General features: G+C 34.7%; 1 protein-coding gene across 5 annotated transcripts in view; it reads right to left on the bottom strand.

Annotated features, from left to right (window-relative positions):
* Positions 1-2,143: 2,143 nt before the first annotated feature.
* Positions 2,144-23,810, bottom strand: part of MICU3 (mitochondrial calcium uptake family member 3) — a 52,570-nt gene continuing 30,903 nt past the window's right edge. The window contains exons 9-16 of one of the 5 annotated variants that reach the window (XR_010361273.1): positions 23,563-23,658; positions 18,404-18,504; positions 17,923-18,094; positions 13,644-13,752; positions 12,557-12,714; positions 9,600-9,674; positions 4,644-4,789; positions 2,144-4,451 (exon numbers count right to left, since the gene is read on the bottom strand). Coding sequence is in view for 4 of the 5 variants with exons in the window: in XM_064418047.1 (XP_064274117.1) it covers positions 4,341-4,451; positions 12,557-12,714; positions 13,644-13,752; positions 17,923-18,094; positions 18,404-18,504; positions 23,563-23,658 (747 nt within the window). In the remaining variant the exon portion in view is untranslated. The remainder of the gene's footprint in view (positions 4,452-4,643; positions 4,790-9,599; positions 9,675-12,556; positions 12,715-13,643; positions 13,753-17,922; positions 18,095-18,403; positions 18,505-23,562; positions 23,659-23,810) is intronic. The other 4 variants (XM_064418048.1, XM_064418050.1, XM_064418047.1 and 1 more) reach the window with 4 other exon arrangements.

Raw genomic sequence — 23,810 nt, forward strand, 5'->3', positions numbered from 1 at the left:
TTTATGTGAGAAACCTTATCCCATGCTGTGTGCACCATTCCAGTGCTTTCTGCCCTTTGGAGTAGAAGTTATGTGATTTAATGGCTGACTCCAAAACCAGACATCTAAATTTAAAATGAGCAATCTGATAACCTCATTTTTCTTTTTTCCCCCCAATTCTTCCAGACAGGGTAGTTTAAAACTTGCTTTTACAGCTTATGCCCTGAAATGCCTTGACAGACTTGAGCCACTCCATGCCTTGGTCATACACCTAGGTTTGGCTGTTGTCCAAGGATTACATACCTGGCTACGTTCGTGCTTTTTGTTGCTGGGGACCCTCAGAGTATGTCTGCCCAAAATTCAGCAAGAGACACATTTTCCTTCTTTCCATTTCCCATGGAAATATTTTAACTGCCAAACTGCAAGCCAGTTTTGGTAGTTTGTCCACTGTCTTCACAAAATGATAAAAAGGCTGCAGGACAGAGAAAGTAGATGCTTCAGCAGCCTCTTAGGGCATCTGCCTGAAAGAGCAGAGACTTCTGGATTCACTGTTGCTCCTTGTAGTGGGTTTTGTCAGACAGTTTCCAAGTGTAAGGATATTTTTTGTAAAACTTAGGTAACTAACTTCAGACTCAGTATTTTATTGCAGAGATTAGAATACCTGAAAGTTTATTTTTACAGGGTCATAGTCTTTTGAATCTAGGTTATAGCTTCTGAATCAGGGTTAGAGTTAAAAAACCCCACAAGTAATAAATTGTTTTTTTACTGTATATTTGTATGTATAAAATTACATATTTTAATTAAAAAATTCAAGTGGGTACTAGTATTTTTATAGAATGCTATTAGCTAATTAAAATGTTCATCTGTGGGAGGAATTTGTAGTCAAACTAGTGATGAAAATTAACATTACTCATTCAAGACTAAAGCACAGCCTTGTATTAAATTGTATATATAAGAAAATAAATGCAGTATATCCAAGGGCACTGTCTGCTGACAGGTTCAGGATGCCAAATACTTTCATGGATTCTCAGACATAGGGAAGAATACTGTGCATTCAGACCTCACACACATTAAAAATAGTCATATAAGTTTTGGCTTGATTTTAAGGACAAGTCTAACTTGGTATTGCTACAAATTAGTTCCAGATCCATTTTTGAATAGTGAACTTTTGGTCTGATTCTTTTCCTTCTGCAAGAATGAGTCTCAAGTTATTTCCTAAACACTGTCTTGACTATATCCTAAGTGGGACAAGAGGGCAAGACACAGCATTAGGTAATGATCATCATATCACATAATGCTGCATCCAAGTGAAAAATTTCTGTATCATTTTTCCCCCTTTACTTCAATACATTTATATCCTGATATTTAGTTGGAAGAGATCAAATAACTACAGAAACCAGGCAGTGTGACTGACAAAATGCTGAAATTCACTGTCCAATAGTTTGGGTTTTTGTTCCTTCAAACATTGATAATATTGTGTGTCATACAAAGCCAGAATCTACAGTCTATCCACTTACTGCTAAAATGTGCAAGGAGGGAAACTGCCACTGGGATCTTAAACACCAGCAGATTATCAGGGAGCAGCCTGTACCACAGAATATTCTGCCAGGAGCTAGGAGTTCACCACAGCTCAGGCAAAAGCTGAGGTTTGCTAGTTCTCCTTTTATCTGAGCTGGTCTGGGCATCTGTGGGCAGTTCCTAAACATCCTCTGAATATTTACTTACATTATTGCAGTTTTCTCAACTTACAGAGGAGAACAAGAGCTGTTTTTAAACAAAGCCTTAATTTATGCAACTTTTTCACACAATTTAGTTGCAGCATACACATCTTCTGTGCTGCCAGGAATTTTGCAGATTTTTAGTAAGGTTTTATTGAGCCCAGTGACTGTTGCTTATCCAAGGGGTGCCTCTACAGCAGATGGCATGTGCCATTACTGTGCCTTGCTTTCACCTGTCCTGTCATTTTCAGGTCTTTTATGCAGAATTCTGTGGCTGAAAAGCGAAGCTATCTAAAGAGATGACTAAAAGAAGAAAACAAGCCTATTTTTTTGTCATGGCAAGATGCTCTATTTCAAAGTGCTTACACATTCACGTTACCAAAAAAAAAAAAAGAAAAAAGATTATTACGACAAAAGAATTTGAATTATATACACTGCAAAGAAAATTAGTTTGAAGTGCATTTATTTTGAAATAAACAAGAATATTATATGTATATATTCATATTTATATTAAATATTATTAAACATGAAGAAAAAATAGTCTTAAAAACTAATCTGACACTTTCACATTCTATTTTATATTAAGTAACTATAGATAGGAAATATATAGAAAAATGCTAAAAGTGCTTCAAGCCAGCCATAAAAGCAAAGTGCACTATTGCCTAGGGCAGTGGAGCAGCAAAATGATGATGGTACAGCTGCTTCCTCCAAGGGGAGGTCACTGTGAGTGGCAGTCATGAATGAAAAGGAAGGATGGGAACCCCTTCTGTGACTCCCAGTGTTTTCTTCTCTCCTCTTTGTCCTTCACCACTGAAGTAGCAAACTGGGTTTTCCATATGCCGACAAGAAGCAGTGAGACAGTTTTGCGTACCGAGACGATACATTGAATACCGCTGATTCCCTAAAGGATCACACAGGGACTGCAGCTCATCTGTGTTCTGCTGTGTCAATCCAAGAACCTTTATCTCAATTTATTTCATTTATTTCTTTCTGTCAATAGTTTAAGGACACCAAGATGGAAATTTTGAATTTATTTATCACGAATATTAACTGAAGTATCATCCTTTGATAGTTTTCTGAACTGGCCTGTTTTTTTTTTTTTTTTTTTTTTTTTTTCCAGATAAAAGCCACATTTAGCACATATCTTTTCTACAATTCCCAGTGTGGAATTTCTTACAAAAAGCTTCCTTCTCATTTTGTTTTGAATTTTCTACCAGAAATATATGTTACGATAAATTAAGCATTTCAAAACTTAGGTGCACTGTTACACAGACACCATACATCTATTCACATGATATTTAAGATGGTAACATGTGCACTGAATAAAATTGTAGAAAGTTTTATTTCATGATTTGGAGTAGTAAGATATCTAAAAACATTATTTTAGTTCTGTTTTGATTGTCTGATTACCAAATATTTCTGCTTCTGATGACAATTTATTGACATTAGTTCAAGTGTGTGCGTATTCAGCTGGAATTATTTCATGGCACAGTCTTTTCCGAAACAGATACAGATTTATTCATTATCCAGTAAATCTTTTCAAGAAGGGTGTAAAAAATATGTGTTCTTGATTTAATTCCTACTACGTAACAATAATGTTAATAGGGAGTAAGGAAATATGCTGTTGCTGAATAGCAAACAAGTAATATTCAAATAATATTACTTAGTGTTGTTCTGTATTGTGCATGCATTCATGGGGTTTTTTTTTGTTGTGGTTTTTTTTTTTTTTTTTTTTTTTTTGTTTTTTTTTTTTTTTTGTTTGACACAAACACAAGCTATTTATCTAGTTTTCAGATACGGCATTCCAGAGTAGCAAATTAGACAACTATAATTTCTTCTCAGTGCCACTTCATATAAAAGTGCACTATTCACAAGAAACACATGAATTTGTACTCTACCAGAAACATACCAGTGTATGGCAATAAAATTTATAATAAATATTACAAAGTGTGTGCTACATGAATTTGAACATTTTGACTTTTCTTTGACACACTGCTTGTAAGACATTTTAAAATCTGTACTATTTTTTAAAGGATAAATTCATAAACATAATAATAAGACTTGAAGAATCTGAACATTGTAGTTCATACAGTACTTTTCCTAGGTAAATACCTATCATTCACATTATGACCATAACAGCTTTACTCCTTGTAAAATAACACCCTCTAAGAGTTTAATTTGTCCATTCAACTCATATGTAATTGTTATGCTACTTAACGTAGTCTCATTTTCAGTTTAGCACAAACTTTTAATAGTGCTCATCTGAAAGTGAATTCACAGTCTAAACTGATGCAGGCAGTTTCTCTTCACTGCCAAACATCTTCCTGCCCAGGTGTAAGACTTATTTTTGTTTCCTTTTAAATGACAAATTTATCTCAAAATAATAAAAAATAATATTCAAAAGGTGCTCTTACAAAAGAAGGCTTCTCCCACTCACATGGCATAGTTAGTTCATCAATTAAATAGAATACATACTGAAAAGCAGTTTTAAGAGTTGATGATCACTATACTAAGTGGAAAAGAAGTCCTGTGTTTTCTACTGCAGCTGGAAGATTCACCATTCACCTGGGTTAGTTTGTTCTTCATTAAGAATTCATGGGAATAAATAATTTTAGCCAGTGCAGAAAATCCTGCTTTCTTCCTTTATCTCAGCATATCTCGTCTCCGAAATTGCTTCCATAGATCTCTGAGATGCTCACTGGTTACAGTCATCACACAAGAGTAATATTCATTCCAACCATACTTCGGAGTCTCCTGTGAAAAGTAAAAAACATACAATTAGAAAAAAGATACCATTCACTAAATTCATTAATTCTACCTTAAATTTTATTCAGACTCATACTAGATGGATGTTTTAATATTAAAATAATGAGAGATTAAATTTACTTCTATAAAATGAGAGTTATAAATCCATACGTAGGTTAAGTATTCAAAAGGCATCCTCACCTCACAGCACACAATTAGCATTCAACAAATACCCTATTTATATTAAAAGATGCAGCAAAGTATTTCCTCTTTATTCAGGTATGTCCAGCTCCCTCTCTAGTTTTGTTCCTTGCTTCTTTGTATTGACACTGTACTAAAAAGTTCACCTAAGACACCAAAAAAAAGAGCACAGAATATTATTGATGTTCATTAAACTGAGGCACTAAAAGCCAAATACCATATGGGCAGATAACATGAAAGCTTCTATATATTAAATTAACTTAATCCTAAATTGTAGTTCTGCAACAGGAATAGTTATCCATTGAATGGAGAGGAAAACTGGCCAAGGATTGGCTTGGGAGATTCACTGCTCTGTGCTCTATGCTCTCTGCAGTTATCATTGGATATCATTGTTTCTTCTACTGTTCCTAACTCCCCAAGTCTATTTTCATAGTAAGTGTAAAAAATAGATGGAGAGATACTAAGAATTAGAGCAACTGGTGAAACAAACCACTTTCCTCCTAGTCATATGCTGAGCATATGCCACATGGTGTGGAATATCCCTTGGGCCAGTTGGGGTCAGTTGTCCTGGCCGTGTCCCCTCCCCAAACCTTGTGCACACCCAGCCTCCTTGCAGGTGGGGTGGGGGGAAGAGCTGAGAAGTCCTTGACTCTGTGTAAGTGCTGCTCATGGCAACCAGGACATCAGTGTGTCATCAATAGTATTCTCATCCTATATTTAAAACACAGCACTGTAGCAGATACTAGGACTCAGTCTTAGCTAAAACCAGGACACATGGTGAGACTGTCCAATACCTTGTTTTGGTTCAACTGAGTAAAGATGTTAAAGAAATTGCCACACTGCAGTATATTAAAATCCACCATTAGACACTGAAGCCTACATCTGTTTATTCTTATCCCTCATGTTTAATTGAAAAGCACAGAAGTTTATAAAGAAGTTGTTGATATTCAGAATACAATTTAATCCACAGTACCATATGATGACACTAAATGAAATCTTGGAAACCATACTTACATGAATGCATAATTTAGCTGATATTTATAGTCAATCTCATAAAAAATGCCTAACTTGCAAATTGCAGTGCATTATTTAACAAAAGCATATTCAGTTTATTAATCTGTGCTTTGAGATACACATTTATTTTTTATTTTATTAAACCAGTTCAGATAATGTTCATGAAAGTCATTAAAAGAAATGCTGAAATACACTGACTGTTCATCTACTTATTTCTAATGTATGCACTGTTGTTGTATCTACCAAATCCCCAGAAGGAACAGCTTGTCCACACGTTCTGCAGTGCTTTTGTGTTTCACTGGAACATTCTCCTCCCACTGTATCCAGGTACGTTTTTAAGCTTCTTGTTAGGTTTAGGATCAAAAGCCCAAGTTCTGCAATTTCCAATTACTTTTGTAAGATGAGTCAGGAAGGTGTGCCTAATCACTCACTTCTCACCTTTCTGCTTTAGAGAAGAGGTAAGCAAAAGTCCCTTCAAACAGTAAGCAACAGCCTCTTTCATTTTTTAAAGCTGTCTTTTACACTAGATGTATTCAATTACTGTGTTTTAGGGAAGTATAAAAATAAAAAAAAACTTTAAAAATTAGCTACATGAAAAATTTAATCTCACTTGACAGAATTAAGTGTTCATAGAAGATAGCAGTTTATAGTTGAAATGACTAGAAATGAGGTTCTGAATGCATGCTTCAGTTTTTAATGTCTTTTTCAAAATAAATCTCCTTCCTCACTCAGTCTCAAGGTACTATTTTCAGCTATTAACCATTACCTCCTAAAAGCTTTTAATCAGAAATTTTGAAAACCCACAATATTTAGAACATCTACAAATCAATTGTTTCAATAAAAAAAAATCTTAAGATTAATTATTTCAGTAGTCAATAAAATCAGAGTTATGGCCTATCTATGACAGTTACTGAGCACATGAATAGTTTAGCAAACAGTACATTAGATGGACTTGAATCCCTTCATAAGTTGGTCTCTAGCATCCCTTTTTGGAAATTAACTTTGAAAGGGCTTTATTAGAAATTTCCTAGCTAATCCTTCCACAAGACATCCAAAGCAGAGCTCTCCTCTGTGCTCTGTCAGGCAGTTCCCTACAAACATGTATTTTCAGTTCTCCCTGCAGTGTATGCAAAGCAGTACCTGCCAATGCCCAGTCAGGCTGTGCGCCCTGCAGGGACCACACACAGCTTGTACACTGGTTCCCCAAGGAGAAATTTGCATTATTTATTATAAGGGTACAACATTCTTTACACTGTGGAGTAATGGCATTAGTGCATTTTAGAGATATGTGATGTACAGCACAATGTGCTGTTTATTGCTTGTCAGAGTGCAGATTCACAGTAGGGTATAATCTATGGCAAGCATGCCAAGTATCTTAATCTCCTTCACCAGAGTTCTACATTTGCCATAGAAAAGCACAGTGTTTCAAACCACAATGAACTCTACATTTACAACTGGAAAAAAAGTAAAATTAATAGTAGTTGTACTGCACCTAACTGTGGGATGTAGTTGATTTTTGTATTTTATGTACATTTAAGTGCTTCTTTGGACATCAGACTGAAATTTAATTACCTGTTGAAATTGTTCAAATTCAAATCTTAAATTATTCAATTTTTATTATCTTTTCAATTTATAAAATAAATGGAAAATAATGATTTTTAGAATTATGCAGAACCCACTTTCACTCCAGAATGTATGGCAAAGGCAGAACTATCTGTCTCTATTCTATCCCATACTACTTTTGATAAATCCCTTCACATGCTTCAGCTAAAGGTTCCATTTCCATTAGTAGAACTTTACAACAAATCTAAAGAAATATTATGAGTTATGCAATGTTTTGCACCAGCCAACTGCTGGTTAAATCACTGTAATGCCTGGGCTTGACCTCAGAGGTCTTTTCTGACCTTAACAATTTTGTGATTCTGACTTGTGATAAGAGACAAGAAACAGTTGCTCAAGTGGAGAGCAGTAGCAAACTAATGTGTCAGGAGGGAAGAGAGAATTTTATATATACAAGGCTTATATTGTATTCTTCAGTGCACAGGCAGCAGGTATTTGATACAGACCTACTACTGAAGCAAACTTGATTACAGTAAGAATTTTTGTTACATCCAGGAGCTCCAGGTGGGAAGAAGAGCAGGGTAAATACCTAACAGCCTCTACATTAACTCACTGATGTTGCCTGTAGCCAAGTCCATGCCCTGAAAACTAACCTGGTTTCTTGTCTGCAAATGGGTAGTGTAGATGTACTATAATTAAATTTTTTTGAGAATGACTTTATATAGAATGAACAACATCTCTGGAGATTTATAAAACGCTTTACAAATCTCCATGGTACATTTTTTCCCAGTTTACATCATCTCAGCGTACGAATTAATTAATTTAGTGCCTGAATTCAGATCTGACAAGGTGTTGATGTATGTATACTTGATGCTTTTACCAGTCTCTCTTTCTGTCACCAAAATTATTTTATTAGGTTTGTTGATTAGATACTGGATTCCTTTATGTCACTGCATTTTCTTCCACTTGGTCACATACCCTTCACTAAAATTATTAGGGAAGCATCATGACTGTGTAGCATTTTTCCAGTTTCCTGTAAGAGCTGTTTCATATCTTGAAAAGTTTACAGTTTAAATAATACTAAACATGAAACAACAATATGGGTTTTGACAAAAAGACAAAGTATTCCTAATAACTATTTTTAAAAATACATGAGAAAAGAAAAAAGGAATCTTTGAAAGTCAAAAGTTTCAAAGATATAAAGTTACATAAGATTAAACTAAAGCCATGACTTCCTCTCATGTGACTAGTGACTTGGAATACTGAAATACTAAATTTTAAAAAGTTTAAACTACTTCATTAGTCATTTACACTTCCCATTAGTAATGTGGAGAAACCAGACACTTTGTGAAGATCAAATTTCCTCTTCTGTCCCTCACATATTAGTAAAATGCTTCAGTATTAGGGTACAGTATTGAACAAAAAGCCTTAGGTTAATATTGTGCCTCAGAATTAAAACCAGCAGGGGAATGACAGTCAAACCCTCCTGGCTCAGGAGCATGAGATGTGCTGGACTCCTCACAGGGTCACTCAGAGCAGACTCCTGGCCATGGCCCCTTGCTTGTCATGGTGTACATCTCTCCTCGCTCCTGTCCTCTGTAAAAAAACCTCTGGGAGCCAACAGCCTTCAGAACTCCTGCAAAACCTTTACATGGGAACAGGAAAACCCCTTAAGCTGTAAAGGAACAAACTCTTCCTTTTTGTAAGAGGAGAGAAATGTCTACTAGTGCAGTGTCTATGTCCCCTGTGTGACAAACAGTTTCACAACACGGCTACAGCATATGCACACCCCAGTTCTGGCACTGAAATCCACAGTACAACTGAAGTGTACAAATGGATGTCCATGGAGTGGATATGTGAAAAGGGCCATGCTGATTATGTGTGGACACAATGCTGATTTTTCAAGATTGCTGGTACAGTATTAATTGAGGCAAAAATACATGATTGCTTTCAAGAATGTAGCAGTATAAATCAAAGCAGAATCAAGTCACTATAAGTCAGGAAAATCTGCCTCTACAATCTTCCTTGGTAAATACTTATTAGCTATTATTAGCCTGAGAAATTACTTAAAAAGAGGTAGTGGGACAGACAGAAAACAGCAACAGAAACTAAGAAAAAATACTTTTTCTAATTTCAAACACAATACAAAATCACAGCTGGCTCACAGAACAGTGACAGTGTGAGTCAGTCATTACCAACCAGGATAAAATTTTATTGCTTCAGTCAAAAACACAACATGATGCCTTGAGCTACTAAGTAGTTTGCAGCCATACAACCTATTCCTGAGTTTTGGAACAGGAAACAAAGCAGTGACAGTTCAACATTCAGCCATTCCTGCAGGCATGCCAGCACACTCAGACTGGTGAAGAAGCTAACACATACCGTCATTTATCTGCTATACAGCTCCTTCCTCACGCAGGATTTGAAAGTAGTATACCTCTGTATAGGTTTGTAGCCCTGTGGAGCAGAAGATGGAGAAGTGTGCAGATGCAGACAACACGTGAAGGCAGCCAGGGATAAGCATAAGACAACAGTATCATGAAAATACAAAAAAATGGCTTTAATTGACAAATAGCTAGGAGATACTTTACAGTATGTGTTATGCAAAATGTTTAGCATTTAGGCATTGATTTCCAAGTCTTCTGGTTTAGAAATGGAATTTGTAAAGGAAAGGGAATCTTCTGATATATTTTTAAATTTGAAAAAGAAAGGGAAATATTTATTTTAACTAAACAGTATGCAAAAACCCCCAAACTTTTCATGTTTAAACATTTTTAGTAAGTTGATAGCAATACTCTGACTGACCACTTGATGGCAGCTTAACATACGAGTTTGTGTCAAACTACTGAAAAACAAGGTTTCAGGCTGTGCTACAAAATTGCAGAAAAAGAGAAATATCATTTGGTGAAGTCTTTAAGACATTTACTTTTCCAAAATCGTATCTAAAATCTGTATTAAAATGAACATTTATTGTGCTCCTATAAGAGGCAGTACCTGACCCTCCTGAAGTTTTTAAGTTTAAGGCTAAGCTTTTAAATAGGACAAACCTGCTACATACTGACTGATGTTTCAGAACTGCATTTTCATTGGACTTGTGCGACTCTTTGCTCTTAAACAGGTTCACTTTAGTCTGACAAAATAACCACAAAATGCCCTTTTCTAAAATACATAGTCCCAGAACCAAATCCTGTAGTGACCTCAAGATTGTGGGCAAACATAATTAGTGAAACAACTTTTAAAAAGGTAGAATTGCTAAGTACAAGATGTTAATTGTGAAATCGTACTTCACATCACAACTGATTTGAAGGCCTAACTGAGTTTCAGGCCAGACTGAAACTGTTGTTTTTGGATGTTTTTGACAGATAATCAGATGCTACGTTAATTGGCAGACATTAATTGTAGAATACTTAAAATTAAAATCAGGCATTTATACTTCATAAAGAAGTACAGATTTCTATGTTGCTACAAAATACTGAATAAGCTGAAGATGTTCTGATATTTTATCTCTATAATGAAACTGACCAAATTTTCATTTGGATTCAAAACACAGTTATTGATAAAGAAAAAGTTAGTAATTTGTTAGTTTTGATTTAGCACAAGACAACATTTGAGCCCTCCACATTGTAGGAGCAAGAGGGCAAAGTTTTACTTGTTTTAGACACATTAAATACTCTGCAATTTTTAACATACAAACACTGGGAAGAAATTAATGACATTTTCCACCAGTTCGTTCTGGGAAAAAGGTTCTTAGGCATTTTCTACTTTTCATTCTAAACCAAGGCTGCAGTGAGTGGAGGGTGTTTATTAAGGCAAAACTTTTGCAGAATTTTTTTTTAATGAAGGCAAATTTTTGCACGATTTTTACTATTATCCACTCTTGGAAAAAATTGGTTTGTGTGACACTTATGAAAACTTACTGGAAATTGGAATTCTTCCGTTTTCTATTGTCATTGTCTTGGAATATTACTGATTAGTGAAGAGAATGCATTTAACTGAATTACAGGACCAAATCACAATTGTCCTCAGTCCAGCAGATGTCTAATACTTAAATTAGAATGATAATTTATGAAAGACTGTGTTATTCTTCTGAATATTGGCTATTCTTTATAGTTCTTTTACAGTCCACTGGAATATTTTATAGCGGTTCAGGGAAAAGCAAGATACATACATAGGACTGAATAGTGCTGGATGATATAGATTCTTAAAATTATATGTGATTTCTGTCATGCATCTTGTGAAATAGGAACATGTGATAAATACAAGAATTACTTAGTAAGCAGACTGTTTGCTGGTTAAATTAACATACACTGCACATTTACAGTTAGTAAACAAACATATAGCTGAACAGCTTGAAACAATTGTGAAACAATCATCATTACCACACCATAATAAAAGAAATTGAGGACCAACAAGGAAATAAGTTTGTTACAAATACAGGGGTTGTTATCCACATTTTATGTTTGAAAATGTACAGAAATAACAAGTAAACTATTAGACTCAACACCACTTCACAGAAAGTTCTAAAATTACGATTAGGAAGCTAACTAAAATTAATTAAAATTACAGAAATAACATTTTGAAATGTGACTTTAGGAACCATAATACTGTTTAAGATTTATGTCTAAGCAATAAAGTAATAAGGTTGTTAATTAGAACACCATTTTATATTTAGTTAAAAATATTAACACCTGTCATATGAAGAAAAAAAAAATGACTGCAAGTAATTTCCTGTCCTCTAGCTTATTATAATTAAATATTAGATACAGGGTTTAATTATTAAAATCAGCTCTGAACAAGAACACAGCATTGTTCAGCACCACTTCACTAATTTTAATTTGAAAATTAAAACTACCTTCTGCTGCAACTCTTTCTAACTGTCATGAGCACTTGGTATTTTATATAATGTTTTAGAAGAGTTGACCTTTAACTAAACTTCTTGAGCTTGAGAGAGACAAAGTCTCTTTTCTCAGCATGCAATACAGACATAATTACTGCCATTATTAAAATTCTTAATGCTAATCTATTAATCACACAATACAGAAAAAATGACTGCATACAGGGGATTTCTCATCTCCTATTTGGTTAGCACATTATAAAGGTATACCTCATCCTGTAAATATTGCTTTCTAACAAAAAACCACCAAAGAAGAATTTAAGAAGGATTTTATCTTACAGATTGCTTCAGTATTTCTATAAATGTATGTCTTAAAATATGTGTCATAAAATGTATGTCTTTAAACATATGCACTGCTGATTTGAAATCTACAGGTGCTACAGCTGCTAAAGCAGTGGTAAGTAGCAGAGTCCACTAACATTACTATAACAATTAGAATTCTTACCCTAAACCCTCGATTGAGTCTGTCTTTCATAATGCCGATAAATTCTTTATAACTCAGCTGGTCATCTCGGTCGACATCGAAAATCTTGAACACTGTGTTCACCAAATGAGGTGAGAGCTTCACACCTGTGGCTACATACACAGCACGCTTGAATTCATCTGCATAAGGAGAACACCAGAAAAAAAATTTAAAAAGTGAATTTAAGGGTACTTTGTGAACAGCATATTATGAAATATAAGTAAACTTTTAACTTGAGTTTTCACATTTAACTACTCAAAAATATGAAAAAGTTAAAATTAGGACTGAATTTCACAGTTCTAAACCAAGTAGTTCTTAACTGATATAAATGAAACTGCTGAATTGGTGCCAACTGTACTGTGGGCAATAACAAAATTAGAAAATCATATTATAATTAAACCTATGTTACATATATGGCATTTACTTATTTAATACAGCACCCAAGAAACAGAGCGCAGAGAAAATGATAAATTCCTTGGTAATGCCACATAAGGTAGGACCATACTGGTGTTAGGGAGTCAGACCCATCAAGAGGCTACTTGAAGATAGCACACAAGTCTGACCACTTTGCATATTGCTCACCTTGTGTTCCCCAGACATCACAACTCCTTTATTAAGGACTGTTGTAGGTACATACATGCCTGGTTCTTTAAGTACCCACTTAGTAATTTGTTAAAAATCTCTCTGATCTCTCTTTGGACCTTCTGTCACTGTTTTCTACAGCCTTTGTAGAAGGCCAAGTTTCAGATGCTCACTGTGTAAAGAAATGCTATTGTTTACTTTAATCTGATCTCTCACTGGTGTCATCAAGTGCCTCTTAACTCTTGTATTGTAGGAGTTGATGGATAGCTATTCTGCATTCAGCTTGTCCACTACTTATATGACTTATATGCCTGCTATCTCTTGTGATATGACCAAGCCTTTTCTTCTCAAAGCTGGAGTCCTAGCATTTTTAGCCTTTTACTGGAAACATTAAAACTACAAACTAGGAAATTAAAAAAAAAAATGCACTTTTGTTAGCAATTCTATATGGATATCAATGGATTGTTATAAGAATATTGATACTTACCTTGACCTATGGAACGACTTGCAAAATTATACATTTGCATTGCAATTGTGAAGTCCTCTAGATTGTTCAAGAATTGAAAAAATGATCTAAATTCTTCAAATGTGATACCCTAAAAACCAGGAGAACAATATGCACTGTAGGAATTATCAGTAGTAATAATAACTGAATAAACAAACCTTGCAATTATATATGTCAACTTCATTTAAGAGCAGATACCACACCCATTTAAAAAAAAGGGATTTGTAGTAAAAGTCAATAAAGTAGAGAGCTAGGGTTTCTTGAGGAATGCAATAATATGTCTTTTCTATCTGTGACTGCAATAATGCAGAAATTCTCACCAGAGCAGTCGAAAATACTGTTCTATTGCTGAGGGCAATTTTTACGAATTCCAGGATTATTACAATATGATAGTCAATACTGAGAATAAAAAGTCTAGGTTTGGATGAACACTGGAGTATATTTACTACTGAAAACCTGAAAACCACTATTATATATATGTGAGTGTATGTGCTCATATAAATACATTGAATTAATTCATAAATATACATTATGATCTACCTTAAACTTGTACTTGAGGGTGAAATTTTCATATATCCAGATATAGACACACAAGTCTCTTCAGCTGAGGGTTTGCAAGTACTGCAGGGTTTGTCCAGCTTTTAAAAAATCAAGTGCATTTTGACCAGACTTTAGATTACCTTCTGTGAAACTTTCACTAAATTGGTCTTGTTAAAAGAGTTTATCTTCATTCCTTGTAATTCCTTCTTTTCTCATCTTAGTTAGAGATCTATACATCTGATAAACTATCTCTAAATCAATTCTGAGAGAGACCTGAAGATGAGACTTTGAACTAAGCCAGGACCATTGCCTATATCAAATTCCCTCTGGTCTCAGCCATTCTGAACATGGAATCGCATTCTGTGTCAAACCTTGATCTCCCTGGAGTCCTTTAACTATAATTCCTGCCTATTTTTCCATTTGCTTTTATTCTTTGATTCTATTTAAGTACTTGTCTCTGAAAATATATTGAAAGCAATAATAAGGCCGGTGAGCCTTTATGTTCAAACTAAAACATTGATCTATGTCTCTGCTCAAACATATACATAGTCTTTATAGTATGGTGGAACACAGGAAACATGCAGATATAAGTTTGTGCCAGAAGATGGCAGAGGTTGGATGCTAACCCATATAAAACAGCAAGGACTGTGGAAAATGTGGAGAGCAGCATAATATTGTTATAATAGAAGAATTTAATAGGTCTCCATACACTTGAGATGTAAACCCTTGCTTAAGTGATTCTACCTAACCACTAGCTAAGATTTATAAACTCTTTGGAGAGCTTGGCCCATCTCCATTATGAATTGCTTTTCTCAACAAGCAGATCCTTCACAACTGGGAGGAACCCCTCATATATACAACTAAAACTACCACCTAATTTAAATTTTTATATTAAAAACTGAATTTAATATTATCAATACTGTCTTTTTGTTTCATTGCATTTGACATTATTAGTTTATGTGTCCAAGTTCTAGCTCTTGCAGTGTGTTTAGACTGAAAACTCTATGGGAGTGGAATAACTGCCATGCATTTGTGAAACTCCTAGATTAGTGAAAATTTCTCAGTCAGGAGCCTCAGGTACAACAATAAAACAGCAATCATAGAGAACATCCACCCAAGTCTTGAGCTGATATTTTTAGGTTCGCAAATCCTTAATGTGCACCAATTTTTCTGCAAAAGTTCTGAATGCAAAAAATAAGTGTAAGAGGTTAAGCTACTGCAAAAATCTTGTTTGTGTGGATGATGTTTGCTTTTCCTAATAAACTGCTCTTTCTCATGCCTCAAGTTTTCTGGCTTTTACCATTTGAATTCTTTCCCTGATCCTGTTGGTGGAGGAGTGAGCAAATGGCTGCATGGGGCTTGGTCAATGGCTGGGATTAAACCATGACAAAAACGTAAGCTAACTTTTTAATTTAGATAGACAGATTTTATTGTACTATAGCAAAGAAAACTCAGATTAATGTACCAACGCTGCTAAAAATGCACAGATTTTCTTCAGGAGCTGATATCCATAGTAATTCAGGACGCCAGCTTACATGAATCACTGCTTGGCATCAAGTTAGTAAAAGGAGGAAGACATCCTGTGAGCAGGCAGCAGGCCAGCTGAACATTTTAACATGATTAAAATATGACAAAAGATCATCATACTGCTTTAGGGGCTTCTTTGTACAGCACCATGAAAGGTTAACATCGCCACTGTGAGAGTACGGGAATATTACTTTACAGACTTGACTAATTTTTCTTCTGAATGGGATGCTCTGGTTAGTATTAGTATTGCAGCATATCACTGTCATGAAATAAAGAGCAAATTTTGTAATTTTCAAATTATAGTGTTATGACAAGAGCCAAAAAAATGTGACAACATTTGAACAACACATGAACACCACCTCCATGGCAGTAAGAGTCAAAGTCCTATTCTTAAAAGCCTGTGGCCAGCACAAGGGATGTAGTGACAGGTAGAGGTTTAGCATATGACATACCTCAAATATCCAAATATATGGCACCTGTCCAGTGTCGGGATATTGCCAAACCACAGCATAAAAATAAATTTGTAACTGAGTGAGAAAGCTTTCTACATGGAGGTTTTCCTTAACTGTTGGTCTTGCCAGAGACCAAGAGGAGGAAACTACAGTGGAATACTTGCTATGACATTGGAAGACTTAGATATGAACTTCAAAGACTACTATCTCGTGTTCAAAAGAAAGTGTCTGTATATTTACTTAACTTCACCTTTGACATTCAAAGTATTTCTCTATAACTACAACTGTTATTTTTTAGTTTCCAAGTGATACTTACATTATTGTTTCTAAACAAGACCTGAAGTGAGTGGGGTTTTTTTTGGTTTTTTATGGTTTGTTTGTTTTTTGGTTTTTTTTTTGTTTGTTTGTTTGCTTGGGTTTTTTATTTATTTTAGATTTCCATCTAGAACCATCCAGTTATAGCAGTTCTGTTGCACTGTCTTGGCTCTGCATATGAAAGTTGTACAGACCTTTTACAGCAGTTTGGTCTGAGCACCTCAGTTCCTACAGCAGGAACTTGGAAAGGGTGACTGAGCAGGAACTCTGATCCCAATCTTACCACGTCACCTGACACCTAATCTGGTCAAAAGAGACAGCCCTGCTTTCCCAGCTATATTTAACACTCAGTGGCCCTAACTGCTGTACAACCACAGGAAGAATCAGATAATCCAGGTATCTGAGCAGAAAACTGTAGATTTTTGGAGTGTGCTTCTATCAGGTCAGTTGACTGATCCTACTTACTGTGAAGACTGAAATTAAAATGTCATTCCTCAAATAAAAACAAAAGCTAAACAAACTGTTGAAACTGATTTATTACTTTTCTTTGCAAGCTCTGCTGTCAATGCTATTAAAAAATATAGCTATTGAGAGAGGTAGATTTCTAGGAGAGATTAATCTGATCTTCTTCTGTAAACACAAATAGAAGAAGTATATCCAAAACATCTCTTGTTTGAAGGGCTACTTTTAAAATTATCCTATAGATTATCACTGATGCATAGCTGCTACTACATTTCTCTCAAGATACATTTCTGACAATGTATTTGTTGTTAAACGAAAAGGAAGGAAGGAAGGAAGGAAGGAAGGAAGGAAGGAAGGAAGGAAGGAAGGAAGGAAGGAAGGAAGGAAGGAAGGAAGGAAGGAAGGAAGGAAGGAAGGAAGGAAGGAAGGAAGGAAGGAAGGAAGGAAGGAAGGAAGGAAGGAAGGAAGGAAGGAAGGAAGGAAGGAAGGAAGGAAGGAAGGAAGGAAGGAAGGAAGGAAGGAAGGAAGGAAGGAAGGAAGGAAGGAAGGAAGGAAGGAAGGAAGGAAGGAAGGAAGGAAGGAAGGAAGGAAGGAAGGAAGGAAGGAAGGAAGGAAGGAAGGAAGGAAGGAAGGAAGGAAGGAAGGAAGGAAGGAAGGAAGGAAGGAGTTTTTTGATAATTTTTTGCTAGAAAATTTTTATTTTTAATGTCTTAAGGTTTTTGCAATTTAACCTGTTCTATCTATCTGTTATGTTCTATCTAAACTTCAAGGATACTACTAGCTAAATCCTATGGATAATTCTATACTATTTACTCTTCTACATTTTATTCAGCAAGTAATCTGAAAAACCATGCAGTTCATGATCAAAGTAAAATCCTAGTGCTAAGTAATTCAGTCCAAAAAACCTATGTTTTTATGTTAATGACACTGGGACTGCATGCTGTGGTGCACTGCTAAGCAATTACCTTTTCTTCAGGAATACTGCCACGCATGTTTTCCAGGTAACTTGATGTATTTTCCACATTTGTATACCTCAAGAGAATGTGGGCAAAGTCTTCCTCACTGATGGTATTCATCCCATTAGAATAAGAAAGGAATTCTATCTCTAGAACCTCAGTTTGCAGGTTATCCATAAATCTAAAGCACAAAAAAATGTGAAGAAATTGTCATATTTTATATTTCTGCTGTTCATGTCCTTAAATCAGGACAGGGCCGGGGTATAACATTTCCACCCCAAACTAAAATTTGCAGCACCATTGGAAGAGGACTTTTTACTATTGGGCCACTAATTGTTTTATTTTGCTCTTTGTGTATATAACACACACAAAGGGAACACAAACCATATAAACATACCTGCCTATGCTGTGTGTATAGTAATATAGTACACATTAATTAGAATAACTATACAAATATTTTTTACAAGGAATTAATGAAGTAGACACTCACCTATAAAAATCTTCGAAGTTCAGTTCTGCTTTTCCTTTCTTGCCAAAAAAGTGTACAAGCAGTGTTGTATCTGACAGTGAACTTGTAATATCATCAGCACGCTTAAACATTAGAATAAAAAAAAAATTAAAGGCCATGATTGGATCAGATACAGAAGTATAATCTGAGAATGCCTATCATCATAATAGACTTTTCTATTAAAAGAGTTTGTATTTCATGTTTATAGTCTTTAAGAAGATTTTAATATTGCAATCCATTACATTAATTTTGCCATGCAATCTTCACACAAAATAGCAGTAGCTGTTAATTGCATTTAGTAGAAAGTAGTTAAACTAACAGAATGATGTAATGGAAGCTGCAATGAAGGGAGAAAAGGTATGAAAAATAAAACCAGAAACTTGTGAGGAAAAAAAAAAATCTCATCAGCTAAGGTAAACCATAAAATGTAACTCCCTTTGTACACAATCTTGCTTCCCTTCTACTATGAAACTACAAAGAAATTACAGTACATTAGTTCATATACTCTTATTCCATATTTCAAAAGTAAGCATGGGATTGTGTTCCAAAATCACATCAGTTAGGTGTAGTTTACATGATTCTTTTCTGTAAGCTGCAGATAGCTATGTCTTAAATGTTATTGCCCCAACACATTTAAAACACCAGAATTAGGAAATATTTTGAAATAATGAAGCAATATTTGGATTACTTCTCTTAAGACTGTTCCTCAGGTACTGGGTTGTGTTCTCTGCACAGGACTGGAATCTTTGAATATATATTCATACTTTTTCCTTAAATAAATAACTAAGGTTTTGAAGGCCAGAATTAGAAGGGAAAGCCAACTAATTTTGATCACTTGTAATAGCAAAAGTTGTAAAGAGGAATCCAAACATTAGTAACTGTGATCTGTGGATAGCGATTGCATAATATTCCACTTTTTTACTACATATTCACTGCCCTTAACTATTGTACATATGCATTGATTTTACTTCTTTGAAACAGAAGCTCTTGATACAAGAGCTGAACAATAATTCAGTAATATAAGGCTCTTGAATAAGCCACAGTAGCCCAATATGATACTGTCCTCCTGGTATTAACATGCTTCTGCCAACATTAGAAATTTAAAAAGTAATGTATTTAATCTCCTTACTGTGCCTGCTTAGGGATTACCTCCTGTCCAAGCTCTCATCTTACAAAGACAAGACTTTATGAAAAGCACAGAGTAGGAGGGCAGTCTCTGCTCTTCCTAGGCAAACTACCACCCATTAGGAAGTTTGTCTGCAGACTCTAGTGTTACAGTACAAAACAAGGCAGAGTACAGAAACCTAGCAAATATTTGGGAGATGTAACAGTGATAATTTATCACCATAACAATACATTATAAACCTGGGATCTACCATAGGTACAGAAAACTGTTTATACAGCTCTGTAAAGATCTACACATATAAAACTGCAAGCCACACTCAAGAGTCCTTTAAGTCTGACTCTATTTCTTCAGTGAAGGGGCTATAAATTTTTAACAGACTAAGAAACTCTAAATGAAGAAGCCAGGAAAAATTTTTGAACAATATGCAATAGTTCAACATCATGATAAACCATGTACCATGAAAAAGCATTTCACCTCTACATTCTCTAAAATACACTATATTATTTTCAGATTTACATACTGATTTGTAAAAAACGTAAAGTGCAATATTCATTAAGAGTATTTATATATCAACAACAAGCGAAAACATAAGGCAGTAACAACACAAATCCCTTTCAACATCCAATCTAAATAAATGAGAGGGACTTTTCTGTTCTTTAGTATAATCAGTTTAGGATTCTCAAGATTGCATTTCATGTACTCTAGCTTGGTCTTTATTCTCATATTCTTCTCCAGGGAGAAATAAGATGACATAGTGTATATAGAGGTAGAGATATTTCATGCCCTTCAATTAAGACAGCTCTGCTCTTCATGTGAGCAAACTACTTCAGAAAAGTAATCACTATTTGTCTTTTAATATTGTTATCCTCCACTACAGGACACAATATAGTGAAATGCAGATACCCTGATTTCTTATGTCTTTTAAGCAATTAAATCCCTGAGCACATTCAAACAATTTCCCTCAAGTACACTGAAAAGATATCAAATGTTAAATTACAGCCTTTCATCTTGCAAAAACATTTCAAAACCTTAGACTTAGGTTGCATTTACCCATATCTAAAGAACCATTAAAAAAAACTACAATCTGTAAGTCTTTTCACAATTCCCACTTGGTTGGCCTCACTAAATGAAAAAACCCCAAACAAAAACCTCACTGCAGAAACTCAACCCAGTATGCTTCTCTGAAGAACTGCAGGCAACTGAACACTATTCCTGTGCTCCGTCTGCACTGATAGTATTAAATAAATTCTCTTTTACATGGTAAAGGATAAAACTAGAAACTTTAATCATTTAAAGCTATTATTTATTTTTCATTATAAAATTATATTTACTTTAGATCAGTGAAATTAGATTGCCTCACCTGTTTCCATGTACAAATACAAGCCTCAATTTTGATCAAATATATTTTGCAGTCATTTAAATGTGAATAAAATCCTTCTCATTTCTCTTTACCTTTACAGTAGCTGAAATACAAATGCCAGTGAAGAGACAAACTGAAGACAAGTGTTTCAGTCACTTGATTGACTTGCTGCATAATGGCAATATGTTTTTCTTTCTATTTTCTAGACTGAAAGGCATAAAGTCTATTCATTTTGTATTCTGCAAAATTAGTTTCAGTTCTTGGTTAACAAGGGTTGACTAAAAGTAGGTAATGCTTATAAGCTTTGATTCCACTTTTACCAAAATATTCCAATAATTAAGTATGTATATTGATTTGATTTAATAAGAGCTTTCTTACTGAAAACTCTTGATTTTTCCAACTGTGATAACTAAGCCACTGATTTCCAATTTCACTTAGTAATTTAAGAACAAACCCCAAAACTGAATTTAGTGATAACTGAAATATTTCAAGAGGACAGTGGAATTGCTAAATTAGTAAGCACAGAAACAGTATTATACACTGATCCTTGAGAAAACTAGTTGTGATAAATAATTTTATTCTCCAAAGAGACCTTTTGATTCCCATAGCAACAAACCTTATTTACTCTCATTTTCCACTTACATATAGCGTTCTCAAAAGCCAATGAAACAACACAGACCCCAGTGTCACCTTGCTTTATGCCACTTTCTCACTACAAATAGCTATAATATTATTCAGATGCAAGAGTACCTGGGAGAGATAAGAATATGGATGAAAGCCAGCTGGCCCAAACCAAGGAAGATAAAGATAATTACAGTGAGAAGTAGGAAATTGTCAGTGGAGAAAATGCAGAACATGATTTTTCTTCATAAAATGATTTACAAGTGAGCAGACAGGCTTTTTGTACACTTTACAGAGAATTTCAATCACTACTAAGTATAGCTGCTATTAAGCTTCAATTACAGCATAGTTACAGATATTAGACTGAGACATAGGATATTAAAAAACCCTTCTCTCTCCAAATTAACTGTGCGTAGAGATTACCAAACTTAAATCCATCTATACTAGGGACTGAATTCATGCCAGCTAACTGTACATTAAGATGACATTTCATTCAGAAAACTCAATGCCCCAAGGTTCTTGAATAATCAGTGAAATTCTTCTCTCCCCTCTATGTCGCCTTATCTGACTAGACAAGAGCACTGATATTCTGGATTTTAAAATTTGGTGGAATAAATTAGGATTAATAACTGGATTAACAATTCAGAAGCTCATCAATGTAGAAGCAAAGGAAGATAGGCTGGGTCTATGGCTTTATTGCAGGATTACTATGTATATGTTATTACTATGGATATTGCTATAAATATTATAAAACTCAATTCTGTAACACTACATTTTGTTTTGTTGAAAAGCAAGTGAACATAAGCTGAGAGAAATACAGAAAAGGCTTATTTGATGCCTAGGAAATGTAGATTCTACCTTAAAAGAAAAATAAAAAACCTTATTTTGTTTGGCCCTTAATTAAAATTCAAATAAATTTAAACAGAGGGCTATGACTGCATTTATAAACACAACCAAAAGTCTGAAGATTAACACTAAAGAAGAAAAATACCTATGAAAATTAATGAACAGCAGAGTGATATAAAAGGACTAGGAGTTAATTAAGCCTGGAAATTAGAAACAAGCCCATTGAAGTCCTCAGGTTATTCAATAGCTTCTGCAGAGGAAGAGCAGGGACAAAACACTAATTACTTTTAGTATGAAGCACACATTGCTTCCAAACCAAGGAAAAAGACTGTTTTACTCTGGAAGTCAGTTTTGATTTCTTGTTCTTTTGTCATTATGATCCTGCTTAGGAAACATGGAGAGTTTCATGGTCATGAGACCAGAGTTCAGAGTTGCTGAATGTTCTTAATGCCACTACCAGCAGAGCAATCGCTCTCACTGTGTGGGGCACAGAAATGTATAAATGATCTAGTCTTCTGACCCTCTGAAATGATAAATACAAAGAAATATCCTACTCAATTATCTAGAAGCAGAACATGAAACAAGAATTACTAGAATTTAAAGCATTATGGAAATTAATTTGACAGCTCAATGGTATTTCTATACCTCCATAATGATTGTGTAATATTAAAAAAAATGGACCAATGTTTTGGTTACCTTAAAACATTCCTAGTTTTCTCCAGTAATTAAAAGAATCTTTGTATCATACTTTTTGTGAAGATTGATTCTGATAGTATAAATAAAAAGCACATTAAGGACATAGATTAAAAGCTTAAAGGGCTACAACTCTCAGTAAATTTGTCATTTTACTGGACCACACCTAAATGACAAAGGTTTCCTGAATTACTTCTCTAACTGTGAACTGCCATGACAATTAGTGTTAGAAAATACTTCTGAAGGACTGAAGAAGACTCCATCTTCCAACTCTTTTAAAAGGTAACTTTGCTTTTTTTCTCGGAAATGACAACCTTCAATTATCACATTGTAGAGAACCAAATGCCTTTGATCTGAGAACTTTGAGGTTTAAAACAAAAAAGTAATTAAAAAGAAAAGAAGAAACAAAGTGCATAATGTCAGAAAGCAATCAGAACAGAATAAATAAAATAACAGTCTGTTTATGGAGCAGAGACCAGAGAGGCTGTTTTATACCTCCGCAAGGTCTGAAAAGAGTGCTTGGCTTGTGCTACGTCTCAAAGTATCCCAATAGCTTCTGGGGACAAGGTCCTCTCCTTCTGTTTTAAGAACCTGCAGTTTCAAGAAGCACAGTTGTTTGAAAAACAAAAAACAATGGAACAACCATTTATAAACTTTAAAATATTTTCTAACTGATCTTCAAAAGCAGAGCTTGGTTCTCTTGCTTCTAAACAGTGACATTTTAACCAGTTACATGAGACTTT

Source organism: Passer domesticus, chromosome 4 (assembly GCF_036417665.1).
Source record: "Passer domesticus isolate bPasDom1 chromosome 4, bPasDom1.hap1, whole genome shotgun sequence".
Lineage (NCBI taxonomy): Eukaryota > Metazoa > Chordata > Aves > Passeriformes > Passeridae > Passer > Passer domesticus.